We start from the raw sequence: 15,250 nt of genomic DNA, 5'->3' as shown, positions 1-15,250 counted from the left end.
ACCCAAAAGAGTTTTCAAGACAACTGAAAAGCCAGCCGGAGTGGGAGGCTGTAACCCAGCCCGGGTGGCTGTAACTTAGGAGTTGGATCAGTTCTGCTAATCAAAAGGTTGGTGGCTCAATCCCCGGCTGCTCCAGTCTGTTTGCCAAATATCCCTGGGCAATATATTAACCCCAAATTGCTCTCCAAGACATCCATTGGAGTGTGAATGTTAGATAGAACGCACTTGCATACAAAGAGCTTGTGTGAAAAAGTCAAAGAAAAGAAAAGTGCTATATAAGAACCAGACAACTTACAATTTAAAACCAAGGCTATAACAGAAATCTTGCAATTTACAGAAAATACCCATCTTGGTTTTGGGGTGGGGTTGCTGTAGCTCAGGAGGTAGAGCGGGTCATGTATCGATTAGTAGGTTGGTGGTTTGATCCCTGGCTGTTCAAGTCTCCATGCCAAATTTCCTGGGGCAAGATATTAACCCTGATGCATCAATCGGAGTGTGAATGTTAGACAGAAAGCTGTTAGAAAAGCATTATGTAAGAGTCAGTCCATTAACCATTTGTTTTCACTTTTTATTTACACAAATATCAAAATTAGTTGTTGATATGTAGCCTGCCAAGTATATCAGAAAAAATGCATTTAAAATAAGTCCTGAGCTAATGTAAACTTTGGCAAAAACATGTTTATTACTTTTACTATTCCAAACATTGGTCATTAGTGTACTTTACTATAAAAAGGACCCTCTACACTGCTCTATAAGGAATCACCCAGCATTTCTCTCATCAGCATCCATTGAACGCCTTTTTTTTGCAGTGCTTTATCCTTCCATATAGATACAGCACTAGATGCGTTCAATCACAATAAAAATACGATGCCTTGGCATTTCATTGCTGTGGTCTTGTCTACGTCTATATGGTGCAGACGTGGAACATCAGAATTCCTCAAAAAGGTCTTCCACTGCAGAACTTGCTGCAGCAACATCTGCAGAGACCTGGGGAGTCTGCTGCTTACTGGATCCTGCAGGGGAGTCATTCCTGTCAACCACACACACACACACACACACACACACACGCAAATAGAGACAGAAAAGAGGTCAGTGGGCTAATGAGACTGGTTTACAGGACCGTTTTCCTGTTGAAACAGGAAATATGTCAAGTGGTCCTTAAGACACAAGACAAGAAACACATGGGCAATGTGTGTGTGTGCGTGTGTATAACTGTGGCCCAGCAATTCCCCTACTTTAAGTGTTCTACATCAAAGACATCACTACTTATGTTTGTTTTTGTGTGTTTCCACATAGAGGCTCATGTTCTCCACCAGTTTCTAAGTCTGATGATGTTACCTCCCCAAAGCAGGTTTTTCTCCTGTAGCATAAGCGTGTGTTCAGTCTGTATATGTCATAGCTGCAAATATTTTAAATTTTATGATTTATTGGTGGAAAATTGACAAAAAATGTCACATTTGACCTCTGACATGTCCTTTAAGGTCAATCGATTGATCTAAAGGTTAAAGTCATAGTAAATCAATATAGAGCTTTTTAAAACTATGTTTCATACGGCTGTTGTTCTACATACAAGCATATAGGGAATGATACACAGGGGTTCTAAATAACATGTCACATTTGAGCTCTAAAAGGAAATAATGCCCAGACAGTGAGCTGCCTTGGTGGAAGGTCACACTGAAGGTCTTTAAAACTGAGCTTCATCAAGTCATGAATATTTTTTACATTGTATACTTTAAACTAGTTAATCCATAAGCAGGGGCAGATGTAGAGGGGTGGAATGGGGTGGCATGTGCCACCCTAAAATGATCTCTTGCCACCCTTAGTGCTACCCTAGTTTGCATATGACAGTGTTGTTTATTAGAATAAGATAGCATTAACACTTTGAGCATAGTTACAGTTAACAGTGAATATAAATTCTAAAACTGAATATATTACATAGTGCCCCCCCCACCCAATCACCATTAACAAATGTTTTTTTTTCTTGTTTTCAGTAGCAACCGATGCCTATGATTGTGCCAGAGCACATTTTGAACAACACCATAGGAATTTCAGAAAGGACACAACACACCTCCAAATCACATTTTTTATTTTTTTAATTTTAGAAAGAAGGGTAATACATATTAATGAACATTTTAACAAATGTAAATATGCCAGATTATAGCCTTGGGCTAATTTCCATCTGCAGACCCTCTGGCAGGTTGGTGTTAAACACAAGTTAGTAAAAACATACAGAGACACTATTTACAGGTCATGTGACAAGGACAAAAACAGTCATCACATTATACTAGAACAAACAATGACAAGAAGAGTGGACACAGAAGACAGTATAGATAACAATAACGGAAACACATCAATTATATTGCACAAACCCCAGTATTGCACATGCCCTGACTGTCATGATATTGCGTTCACCCATTGCACTAACAGTTGTTTCCATTTTTGTAATACACTAACTCTTTTTCCCGTCCAATTTAAAGTATGATTATTAAACATGATCACATGTTTGTGTGTCCCTCAGCCGCCCTTTTAAGTGACTCTTAAAGATGGGTAGACTTGTACTTTCCCTCACTGACAGTGGAAGACTATTCCAGAAGCTCACTCCCTGATATGACAGAGCATTCTGTGAAAAGGTGGTCTGTCTGAATGTCAATTCACAATCACCTCTAACAGTGGCTCGAGTCAGTCGAGACCCGGCAACACTGCTAGACTTTTGTTTAACAAAATAAATATATATATATATATATATATATATATATATATATATATATAAAAATAAAAGCAATGCTTTTTTTCTGAATACTATCATCACGTTTGTGCAGGAAGAAATGCTAAAGAAAGAATTTTCTAAGGACAGCAGTAAAGAAAGAAAAGAAGCCACCTCTTTCCTATTGGTGAAAAAATGTACCATGTCGACCAATAGAAAAATAGCAACAGGTGGGATTTGGTTGTTTAGGAAGAGGGGCAAGTTTTAGGAGTGAGTGAGAGAGAGAAAGCGAATTTTGAGATGTGAGAGATTTGTGGTGTTGAGTGTGGAGTGTGTAGTTAGTGTGTTGTGTGGTCATTGTTTTGTTTTGTTTTGTGTATCAGTGAGGGTACTAATGAATGTCACAAAGGCAGAATGCAATGAAAACACGGTCTCCAGGTGGAAAACCGGAGGAGTGATACACCTGTTGTCATGCCTGTATATGTAACACCTGCATATGTGTGTTTTCTTTTAAAGGCTTTGATTTGCCACCCCATTTGATATCCATGCCACCCTAAGAAACTTTCTCTAGATCCGCCCCTGTCCATAAGAAGTTTCCTGCTTCTGCGTCTGTCATGTTTCTTTCTTCTCACTGTTATGCCTTTCCGGTTTTGATTCTGCGGCTTTCTGTGTCTCTTGTGTATTTTTCTCTTTGTGGTTGTTTGAATATGAAGTTACAGGCCACCTGAACCCAGGTGGTGCAGGTCATCTTCATGTGAGGTTCTGAGAACCTCCCCCCCAATACGTGAAATTGTTTCATCAATAAATACTGGTTTTGTAATTTTTCTTTTCTTCGTGTGACTACCAACAGTGGTTCTATGCTACATTAAAAGATTTAAAGGGCTCACAAAATTTAAATGATCAGCCTTGGTGAAACCATGGTGACACCATGTGATGTTTAAGTGTGGCGATAAGAGAGGACAAAAGGGGATCATGAAAGCTCAATGGGTAACAGAGAAAAGAAATCAAGAGGGGATCAAGGGAGAACAAGTGATAAGGAAAACACAAATGTAGGCCAGCTGGTCACACTAGTGCTTTATCCTAAGAGTCTCCACATTTCTTTGCATGACATCTTGATCAACAGAAACATATATTAGCTTAGCAAGAAAGCGGGAGTGAGGGGAGGGTGGGGGCACACAGCCTCTGCCATTAATGAGCATGTTATATCTAATTGGTTAACTTTGGCAAAGCCATAGGCGTATGAACTCCTTATAAAGTACTTTAGCAGCATTCCCACCTGGAAGCTTTATTTACAAGGATAATGTCCAAAACCTTTGTTCTGCATTTCCACTGAAGACTACAGCTTTGTAGATAAGGCACATTAGGCAGCTGATATATCAAAAACTGAAAGCTGTTTTATAATGTCATTTCTCGATGTAGCAATATCAAACCTATCTGGTGCATATCCCAAAAGGTTGATTCTGTTCATCTGGACGTAGCGTTTTCAGTGGGAGAAACGTTTCGTCACTCATCCAAGTGACTTCTTCAGTCTCAGCTGACTGCAGGTTTCCCCAATCTTATATTTGCATAATGACTGAAACTGAAAAATGGGCTGGGAGGTCAGTTCCTTGATTATTAATATGCAAATTCTCATGACCATTGAGAGTTTTGTGTGTGTGTGTGTGTGTGTGTGTGTGTGTGTGTGTGTGTGTGTGTGTGTGTGTGTGTGTGTGTGTGTACGTACACAGGTGAAACTCAAAAAATTAGAATATCGTGCAAAAGTTCATTTATTTCACTAATTCAACTTAAAAGGTCAAACCAAAATGATATAGACTCATTACATGTAAAGCGAGATATTTCAAACCGTTATTTTTTTAAATTTTGATGATTATGGCTTACAGCTTATAAAAAACCCAATTTCAAAAATCTCAGAAAATTAGAATATTTCATGAAATCAATAAAACAAGGATTTTAAATACAGAACTGTTGGACCTCTAAAAAGTATGATCATACATATGTACTCAGTACCTGGTTTGGACCCCTTTTGCATGAATTACTGCCTCAATGCAGCATGACATGGATGCTATCCATCTTTGGAAGACCAGGTTGCTTAAATAGCAGCCTTCAGCTCTTCTGCATTGTTCAGCCTCATGTCTCTCATCTTTTTCTTGGCAATGCCTCATAAATTCTCTATGGGGTTCAGGTCAGGCAACTTTGCTGGCCAGTCAAGTACAGTAATCCCATTGTCATTGAACCAGGTTTTGGGAACTTTTGGCAGTGTGGGCAGGTGCCAAGTCCTGCTGGAAAATGAAGTCAGCATTTCCATAAAGCTTGTCTACGGAAGGAAGCATGAAGTGCTCCAAAATGTCCTGGTAGATGGCTGCGGTGACTCTGGACTTAATAAAGCACGGTAGACCGTCACCGGCAGATGACATGGCTCCCCAAATCAACACAGACTGTGGAAACTTCACACTGGACTTCAAGCATCTTGGATTGTGTGCCTCTCCATTCTTCCTCCAGACTCTGGGAACTTGGTTTCTATATGAGATGCAAAATTTGCTCTCATCAGAAAAGAGGACTTTAGACCACTGAGCAACAGACCAGATCTTTTTTACCTTTAACCCAGGTAAGATGCTTCTGATGTTTGTTGTTCAGCTGCGGCTTGACAAGAGGAATATGACATTTGAAGCCCATGTCTAGGATCCGTCTGTGTGCGAGGTGGCTCTTAATGCACTAACTCAGTCCACTCCTTGTGAAGGTCCCTCACACTTTTGAATGTCCTTTTCCTGACAATCCTCTCAAGGCTGCGGTCATCCCTGTTGCTTGTGCACCTTTTTCTTCCACACCTTTCCCTTCCACATAACTTTCTATTAATGTGCTTTGATACCGCACTTTAGGAACATCCAACCTCTTCTGCAATTACCTTTTTCAAGCTTTCACTCCTTATGAAGGCTGTAAATGACGGTTTTCTGCACAACTGTCAGGTCAGCAATCCTCCCCATGATTGTGATTCCCACTGAACCAGACTAAGAGGCACACACATATCTATCTATCTATCGATCGACAGATCGATAGATAGATATGAAAAGGAAAAAAACAACAACAAAAAAAAAACCACTCAGCACGCCCCTGCGGTCGGTTTATCCTTCAAGCTCGGGTCCTCTACCACAGGCCTGGGAGCTTGAGGGTCCTGCGCAGTATCTTAGCTGTTCCCAGGACTGCGCTCTTGTAGCAGGTTGAAAAAGCTACATGTTTATTTTTGTAAGAAAACCAATTACCCCCTTATTTTTTGTTTATTATTGTGACTTATTTTGACATTTTTATGTGTTGCCAGACCATGGTTATATCTCATTATGCCAGTAGATGGTGCTCTTGCACTGCTGTGGAACTACCAGAGAGACTCTAGCTATAGGCTCTGCGCATGCGCAGCTCAGAAATAAATGAGCTCCGGCCTGAGCAAGACGCTAACTTCGGTGTCCTCTCTATTAATCCACAGGTACTGACAAACAAACTTGTATGTTACCAAACTGGTTCTAAATGTCATGTAAGTTGAGTAACAACTGTTCGGCTATATTTTGAGATGATTGTGATGATGTTGTTTTGTGGTATGTTGTTGTAATGAGTATTAGTGTATCATCGGCATAATGCTATAATGCTACGTAGCACTATAAGTATATGCCATGACAGTGGCAACCTGCGACCTTAGAAAATGTGTTGTACTGTTTGTTTTAGTGTTAGCCAAGCAGTACTGAGTACATGTATTAAGGGGAAAGGTTTTCGTTGGTGAAACAACGTTTGCAGTCGTCTGCCGCCATGTTGTGTTGCGTTCAGGGGACGCCATGTTCAAAAGTGATAGCGTATATGGCGCGAATGTGGGGAAAGGTTGTGTGAATGTGAGATGGGTTATTTCGGTATGTTGTTATGCTTTAACCGCGAGTGTTTTGTTTAAGTTGTGAGTATGTAAAGTTATTTTGAATTAGTTTGTATTTATTTTGCTTTTGAGAGAATGCTTTTTGTAACTTTATTTTTGTTTATCAATTATGTTATTTTATGGGAAGAATGCATGGTAGTGTGATTTGTATTGTGTATATGTGAGAAATAAATGAGCTCCGGCCTGAGCAAGACGCTAACTTCGGTGTCCTCTCTATTAATCCACAGTTTGCTCATACTTGGCTACGCAGTGCTCTCTAGCCTGTGTGCCGCTTGCTGCCGGTCCAGATTCCCCTAGGTCTGGTGCCGGTAACAACTGGGGGCTCGTCCGGGATCGTCTAGTGGTGACGTGTGTGTCAAACGACCAGAACTGGTGTCCAAAGTCTCAGGGAAGGCTGCATTGAGTGCGTCATCCAGGGAGCCCAGGTCACAGTCAAAACGTCAAGATGGCCACTGGTACCCCACGGTGGTTGTTGATAGTAAAGATCCAGAAAAGACTTTGTGATTTGAGTGTGAGCCAGCTGCGCACTGTTGTTACTTCAGTGGAGGATGGCAGCATGACTCGCAATCTTGATGGTTTAAGTGAAGCAGAACTGTATGACCTGATCGTCGAGTACATCAGAGGTGAAAAGTTGAGAGCGTTGGAGGATGAAGGTATGGCCCAGCTCCTGCTCCTCGACGACATCGTGAGTGACCTGCTGTCAACGGACGTCGGAGGGGCTGGCGATCATCTGGCCGTGCCGCTTGAGACGGAAGACATTCCTAACCAGCAGCAGGAATGCCCTACTTCACCCCACACTGACCCAACACATCCTGACAGACATCTGGCTATGCCAGCTGACCACATCCCCACTCCACCATTACACCCTAACACAGACTCTCACACACAGCCCATTCTACCGCGGGACAGAGACATCTCCACCTTTCCCTCATCCATCCTAACAGACCCTAATACGCCCACCAAGAACTTCAACATCCCAGCTTCAGCATCACCGGCGCCTAGTGTTGCTGGGGTTTCCCCTGGCAGGGTGAGTCGTCCGTCCAGAGGATATGACCAAGTTTTGAGTCTCAGTGATGTGGCAGCTTTGTTTCCACGCAGAGAATTTAAATTGCATGGTGGACAAATTTCAGATCTTGGCTCTGATATATCCTACAGTAGTCTGTGCAAACAAATTGATGAGGGGTTACAAGAAGGGTTTACTGAGTGTGAAATAATCAGAACCGTGCTAAAGATAATGAAGCCTGGTACTCTCAAGGAAATGTTAACCAACAAAGATGATTTGACAGTTGATGGTTTGAAGAAGCTTCTCCGCTCTCATATTCGAGACAAGAATAGTGCTGAACTCTTTCAAGAGCTAAGTAATGCTAAGCAGCAAGACAAAGAGAGTGCACAGCAGTTTCTGTACAGAATTATAGGGTTAAAACAGCGTGTACTATTTGAGTCACGACAGCCTGGTGCAGACTTTAACTATGACAAAAAGCTTGTGCAGGGTACCTTCCTTCACACACTTTATCAAGGGTTCAATGAAAAAAACAACTATGTAAGACAAGACCTCAAACCTTTTCTTAATGACTTGCAGGTTAGTGACGACTTTTTGCTTGAACAGATTACAAAGTCCACCAGTGAGGAAACTGAGAGACTGAGGCGACTGGGTACAGCATCTAAAACTAGACCTGTGACTGTAAGTGCCGCTCAGCTTGCTAACACTGACTTGACTGAGCAAGCAAAGGTTGACACTGAGCTACAGGCTAACCGTGCAGCTATTAGAGAACTGACTGCCCAAGTGACTTCACTGACCAGACAGCTAACTAAAGTGGTGAGCCAGACTGATAGTGTGACATCTGGAGACTCCTGCTCGCCCCTGAACCACCCTCCAACACCTCCAGCTGAGAACCGGGGCAGATGTGGTGATTGTGTACAGCAAGGCAAAGTGAGCTGCCCCCACTGCTTTGCGTGTGGCCAGGCAGGACATCGGGCTATTGGCTGCCTAAGGCGGAATGTGTCGGGAAACGGGGTGAGGTCACTGGAGAGGGGCTGCCAGTGACCGAACAAGCCGAGGAGTCCCCAGCACACGCCAGTTTGGCTAAGACCTCAAGCGTGGTGAGACCAAATGCACCCAGTCATGCACCACCAATGAAACCCACTGCACAGCTTATTGGGAACAGATGCATGGTCTCATGTGCCATCAATGGAGTACCACTTAAGATGCTGCTTGATTCAGGGGCCCAAGTGACCATGGTATCAAGAGCGTGGATAGAGAAAAACATCCCCCACATTAAGATCAAGTCACTCGAGTCCCTTCTTTCAGACCAGCCTCTGGAAATAGCGGCAGCTAATGGTACAGACGTTCCATTTGATGGTTGGGTAGACACGGAACTTCAAATTCAGAGTGTGAACTATGGGCATGTCGCCATACAAGTGCCAGTGCTTATCAGTCAGCACAACCTTAACTGTCCTATTTTAGGCAGCAATGTAATAGCTGAAATCCTAAAAACCAACAAAGAACAGAGAGGTGGGGCTGACCTTTCTGCGCTCCTCAAAGAAGCTTTAAGTGTCAGCAGCAGTGCAGTAGATGCTCTAGTGTCAGCACTTCAGATGCCCACCCCTGATGAAATAGATCATGAGTGTAGTGTGAGAACAGGAAAAAAAGGTGTAATGGTTCCTGCAGGACAGATTTGTGAAGTAAAGTGTAGAGTCAGAGAATGGCCAAGAGGTGGCCCACGACTCTTCCAACCAAATCTAGAGAACAACTGCCCTGAGGGTTTGGAGTTGTTCCCCGCTTTGGTAGATGTCCCCAGTGGGTTGACAAAAATTGTTAAGATTCCCATTCAGAATCCTACCAAACATGACATTTTTCTCTCCAAAAGAACCGTCTTAGGTACATTGGAAGAGGTGACTGAAGTAAAACCTGTCAAGTGTCCCTCTGCTGACTCAGGGTCATCAGCCCATACAAATGTAAATGTGTGTTCAGTTCAGCTAGGTAAAGAAAAGCACCAGACAGACGTCAATGAAGGTCAGAGGTGGCATCCACCTGTTGATTTGTCCTACCTGACAGAGGATGAACAAAAGGTAGTTAGAGATATGTTGTATGAACAGTCGGATGTTTTTGCCCAAAGTGACTCTGACATTGGTTGCATCCCAAGCTTGCAGTTGAAAATTAATCTGAAAGATGATACACCTGTCCAGACATCCTACAATTCGGTCCCCAAACCTTTGTATAAAGAGGTAAAAGAATATGTTCAGAATTTGCTGGACAACGGCTGGATCAAAAAGTCCACATCACCCTACTCATCTCCGGTGGTGTGTGTCCGAAAGAAAGACAAAAGCTTACGCTTGTGTATTGACTTTCAGAGCCTTAACCGTAAAACCATTGCTGACCGCCACCCACTACCACGCATCCAAGACCTGCTGGATAATTTGGGGGGCTATTCATGGTTTTCAATACTCGACCAGGGTAGTGCGTACCACCAGGGCTTTGTTGATGAAAGCTCAAGACACCTGACTGCATTCAGCACGCCTTGGGGGTTGTACGAGTGGATCCGCCTCCCATTTGGCCTTACCAACGCCCCAGCAGCATTTCAGAGATGCATGGAGGGGGTCCTTGATGGTCTGAGGGATGAGTGCTGCTCACCATATTTAGATGATGTGCTTTGCTTTTCCAAGACTTTTCATGACCATGTTGATGATCTGAGGCGTGTGCTTTGCCGCTTGCGAGAGCATGGCGTGAAGCTACGTCCAAAAAAATGTGAACTGTTTAAGCGTCAGGTCAGGTATGTTGGGCGCTTGGTGACCAGTGAAGGTGTCCAGATAGACCCAAAAGATCTCGAAGCAGTGGAACATTTGAGAGACTGAGAGCCAAAGAACGTGGGAGAGGTCAGAGCCCTCCTAGGGTTTCTAGGTTATTACAGGACGTTCATTCAGGACTTTTCTAGAATAGCGAGACCACTGTTTAAGCTTATTGAGAGTCCCAGTGATCCTAGCCTGCAATGCAGCTCATCTAGAGCCAAAATCAAGTTAAAACGCACAATTGGTGGTCAGCTTCCATCCAAAACACCAGTGCGATGGACAGCAGAACATCGTACTGTGGTGTCACGTCTGGTGGATATGTTAACCAGTCCACCTGTCCTGGCTTACCCAGACTTCAGTTTGCCCTTTGTGCTACACACAGATGCATCAAATGAAGGCCTGGGAGCCGTGCTGTATCAGCAACAGGGGGAAAAGCTCTGTGTCATTGCTTACGGTTCCAGAACACTCACGCCTGCTGAGAAAAATTACCATCTCCACTCCGGCAAGCTTGAATTCCTTGCCCTGAAGTGGGCAATTTGTGATAAATTTAGGGATTACCTCTACTATGCACCCACTTTCACAGTGTACACAGATAATAATCCCCTCACATACATCTTGAGCACAGCAAAGTTAAATGCTGTGGGACATCGGTGGGTGGGCGAATTAGCTGACTTCCATTTCACTGTAAAGTATAGACCAGGCAAGTCCAACACAGATGCTGACACGCTCTCCCGCTATCCATTGCCACTACAGGAACACCTCATGGAGTATACTGAGACACTGTCCCCAGAAGTGGTTTCTGCAATCTGGCAAGGAGACAAAGCCATGAGAGACGGTGATGTACCATGGGTGGCTGCACTGCACTGTGTTGATGACACACCCCCTGAAGGTGCCCCTGTCATCACCCCAGAAAACATCAGGGCTGCGCAGAGGGAGGACCCCCCCATCTGTGAGGTGATGAACTTGAAAAAGAGTAGATGGAGCCCTAATAGTAAAGATAAGAGACAGTTAGGACAAGAGACACGTAGGCTAGTACATGAATGGAACAGACTCGTACTCGAGAAAGGAATACTGTACAGACAGACTGGACAAAGAAAACAGCTGATTCTACCTAGTAAGCTGAAGCAAACTGTACTGAAACACCTGCATGATGATATGGGACATGTTGGTGCTGACAAAGTCATTCAGTTAGCAAGGGAGAGGTTTTACTGGCCTTTTATGCAGCGTGAAATTGAGGACTATGTCATTCGCCAGTGCCCTTGTATCAAACAGAAACAGCCAAGTGTCCCAGAGAGAGCGCCAATGGCTCGATAACAACCAGTGCCCCCTTTGAACTCATCTCGGTTGACTATTTACATCTAGAACCAAGTAAAGGTGGCTACGAGTACATTTTGGTTTTGGTAGATCACTTTACCCGTTTTGCCCAAGCTTACCCAACTAAGAATAAATCTGGCAAAACAGCAGCTGAGAAAATCTTTCTTGACTTTATCCCACGCTTCGGGTACCCTGAAAAGCTGCATCATGACCAAGGTCGGGAGTTTGAGAACAACCTCTTCCAAAGACTCAAACAGCTGGCAGGAATAGGCCACTCTCGAACAACCCCCTACCACCCACAGGGAAATCCTGTTGAGCGTCTAAATAGAACACTTCTGCAAATGCTACGGACTCTTCATGAGGAGAAAAAGGCAGAATGGAAGGACCATTTGCCCCATATAGTCCATGCATATAACTGCACAAGACATGAGGCAACGGGCTATTCACCTTTCTTCCTCCTTTATGGAAGAGCCCCACGCTTGCCTGTTGATCTGCTTTTTGATTTAAAACCTGAAAAAGAGTCACAGTCCAGACAGGAGTATGCACAAAAGTGGGCTGCACGCATGCAGGAAGCCTATAAAATCGCTTCAGAAAACAGTGCAAAGTCCTCTGCAAAAGGGAAGAAGCGTTATGATCAGCACATCAAAGGCATCGCACTGCAACCAGGAGATAGAGTGCTCGTCAGAAACCTCTCCGAGCGAGGTGGTCCAGGCAAACTCCGTGCCTACTGGGAAAAGAAAATTCACAGAGTTGTTGAGAAGATTGGAGATGGACCTGTATATAGGGTACAATCAGAAACAGGAGACAAAACCCCCCGTGTCCTGCATAGAAACCTTTTGCTGCTTGTGACTGATTTGCCGGTAGAGCAAGATCGGCAGGGACGTCAGAAAAGACAACCACAAAGACTGGGAGAGACAAACCCCGATGAAACAGTGGAACATGAGTCTGATCATTCGGATGAAGAGGAAGGGTACACATACAGCCTGAGACCTATACCTGTGTATCAGTGGAGGAGAGTTAACCCCAAAAGGCCTCAGCTGAGACCACACAGTGAACTGAGAGCTGTAGCTCCTGAGTTTCAGCCAATGAGACACGAAATGGAATCAGTGGAAGTACAGCAGGGAAGTGCAGTCCCACCATCTGTATCTCCAGAACCAGCAGATTTCCCAATGCCTGTTGTTTCATTACCAACGGGGGAAACTCAGGAGGAACCTGCAGCCGAGGATGTTACGGAGGACACAGGGTCGGAGAGCCGTGTGGATGACAGGGACCCTGCCCCAGAGACACCAGAATGGGATGTGCCACCAATACGGAGGTCGACCAGAGCTGTGAAACCGAGAGAGGTTTTTACATATAGCCAAATGGGACAGCCTTCATATCAGCTCTGGAGACCTGGAGCAAACATGATGCTTGCATGTGTTCCCTGCCACATGCCACTTTACCCAGCTGTTGCTGACTGTTATTACCCCACACCAGTATGGACATGTTAGACTGGTGATCAAAAGACCTTTTTACATTACTACTGGAACTGTAACAGTTTTGACTATTAGACTTTAAAGACTTTGGGCAAACGCCATGAAGTGTGTTAGTTTGGTTCCAGATGTCCGGAGCCATCTCTTGAAGCAGGGGAGAGTGTAGCAGGTTGAAAAAGCTACATGTTTATTTTTGTAAGAAAACCAATTACCCCCTTATTTTTTGTTTATTATTGTGACTTATTTTGACATTTTTATGTGTTGCCAGACCATGGTTATATCTCATTATGCCAGTAGATGGTGCTCTTGCACTGCTGTGGAACTACCAGAGAGACTCTAGCTATAGGCTCTGCGCATGCGCAGCTCAGAAATAAATGAGCTCCGGCCTGAGCAAGACGCTAACTTCGGTGTCCTCTCTATTAATCCACAGGTACTGACAAACAAACTTGTATGTTACCAAACTGGTTCTAAATGTCATGTAAGTTGAGTAACAACTGTTCGGCTATATTTTGAGATGATTGTGATGATGTTGTTTTGTGGTATGTTGTTGTAATGAGTATTAGTGTATCATCGGCATAATGCTATAATGCTACGTAGCACTATAAGTATATGCCATGACAGTGGCAACCTGCGACCTTAGAAAATGTGTTGTACTGTTTGTTTTAGTGTTAGCCAAGCAGTACTGAGTACATGTATTAAGGGGAAAGGTTTTCGTTGGTGAAACAACGTTTGCAGTCGTCTGCCGCCATGTTGTGTTGCGTTCAGGGGACGCCATGTTCAAAAGTGATAGCGTATATGGCGCGAATGTGGGGAAAGGTTGTGTGAATGTGAGATGGGTTATTTCGGTATGTTGTTATGCTTTAACCGCGAGTGTTTTGTTTAAGTTGTGAGTATGTAAAGTTATTTTGAATTAGTTTGTATTTATTTTGCTTTTGAGAGAATGCTTTTTGTAACTTTATTTTTGTTTATCAATTATGTTATTTTATGGGAAGAATGCATGGTAGTGTGATTTGTATTGTGTATATGTGAGAAATAAATGAGCTCCGGCCTGAGCAAGACGCTAACTTCGGTGTCCTCTCTATTAATCCACAGTTTGCTCATACTTGGCTACGCAGTGCTCTCTAGCCTGTGTGCCGCTTGCTGCCGGTCCAGATTCCCCTAGGTCTGGTGCCGGTAACACTCTTCTGAACAGAGATCTCCGCTGTTGTTCTCGGGATCTGCTGGAGCCACTCGCCTAGCGCTCCGATTACCACGGGGACCACCGTTACCTTCACCCTCCACATCCTCCCGAGCTCTTCTCTGAGCCCTTGGTATTTCTCCAGCTTCTCGTGTTCCTTCTTTCTGATGTTGCTGCCATGATTAGTGCCTCCATGCTGTCTTTCAGTCCAGCTTTGTCCAGCCACTGGTAGGATTTCTGGATATCAGCCACCTCTTCTATCTGTCGGTGGTACATACCGTGCAGGGGCCTGTCCTTCCATGATGGTTCCTCGTCTCCCTCCTCTTTCATGGGTTTCTGCTGCCTGAGGGATTCACTGAGCACTTGGTCAGTTGGGGCCATCTTCCCAACGTATTCTTGGATGTTCGTTGTCTCATCCTGGACTGTGGTGCTGACACTCACCAGTCCCCGGCCCCCTTCCTTCCGCTTAGCGTACAGCCTCAGGGTGCTGGACTTGGGATGAAACCCTCCATGCATGGTAAGGAGCTTTCTTGTCTTTATGTCAGTGGCTTCTATCTCCTCCTTTGACCAACTTATTATACCAGCTGGGTACCTGATCACGGGCAGGGCGTAGGTGTTGATAGCCCGGATCTTGTTCTTACCGTTCAGCTGACTCCTCAGGACTTGCCTGACCCTCTACAGGTACTTGGTGGTTGCAGCTTTCCTAGCTGCCTCTTCATGGTCCCCATTCGCCTGCGGGATCCCCAGGTACTTGTAACTGTCCTCTATGTCTGCAATGTTGCCTTCTGGTAGCTCGATCCCCTCAGTTCTGACTACCTTCCCTCTCTTTGTTATCATCCGACTACATTTCTCCAGCCCGAATGACATCCCGATGTCATTGCTGTATA

The 15,250-nt window shown here is 44.2% G+C and overlaps 1 protein-coding gene and 1 long non-coding RNA gene across 5 annotated transcripts in view; one reads left to right on the top strand and one right to left on the bottom strand.

Annotated features, from left to right (window-relative positions):
* Positions 1-547: 547 nt before the first annotated feature.
* Positions 548-15,250, bottom strand: part of xrcc4 (X-ray repair complementing defective repair in Chinese hamster cells 4) — a 43,416-nt gene continuing 28,713 nt past the window's right edge. For all 4 annotated transcript variants that reach the window (XM_003439472.4, XM_019360764.2, XM_005449450.4 and 1 more), the window contains one exon: positions 548-1,030. In XM_003439472.4, coding sequence (XP_003439520.1) covers positions 928-1,030 — 103 coding nt within the window. In that variant the 3' untranslated portion in view covers positions 548-927. The remainder of the gene's footprint in view (positions 1,031-15,250) is intronic.
* On the top strand, positions 5,864-14,478 carry LOC112847516 (uncharacterized). Its single transcript, XR_003221090.1, has 3 exons — positions 5,864-5,918; positions 13,356-13,616; positions 14,279-14,478. It is a non-coding gene; the product is annotated as an uncharacterized LOC112847516 (long non-coding RNA).

The sequence above is a fragment of the Oreochromis niloticus genome, linkage group LG7 (genome assembly GCF_001858045.2).
Source record: "Oreochromis niloticus isolate F11D_XX linkage group LG7, O_niloticus_UMD_NMBU, whole genome shotgun sequence".
NCBI classification, from domain to species: domain Eukaryota; kingdom Metazoa; phylum Chordata; class Actinopteri; order Cichliformes; family Cichlidae; genus Oreochromis; species Oreochromis niloticus.
This window is presented reverse-complemented; position numbering and strand designations above follow the sequence as displayed.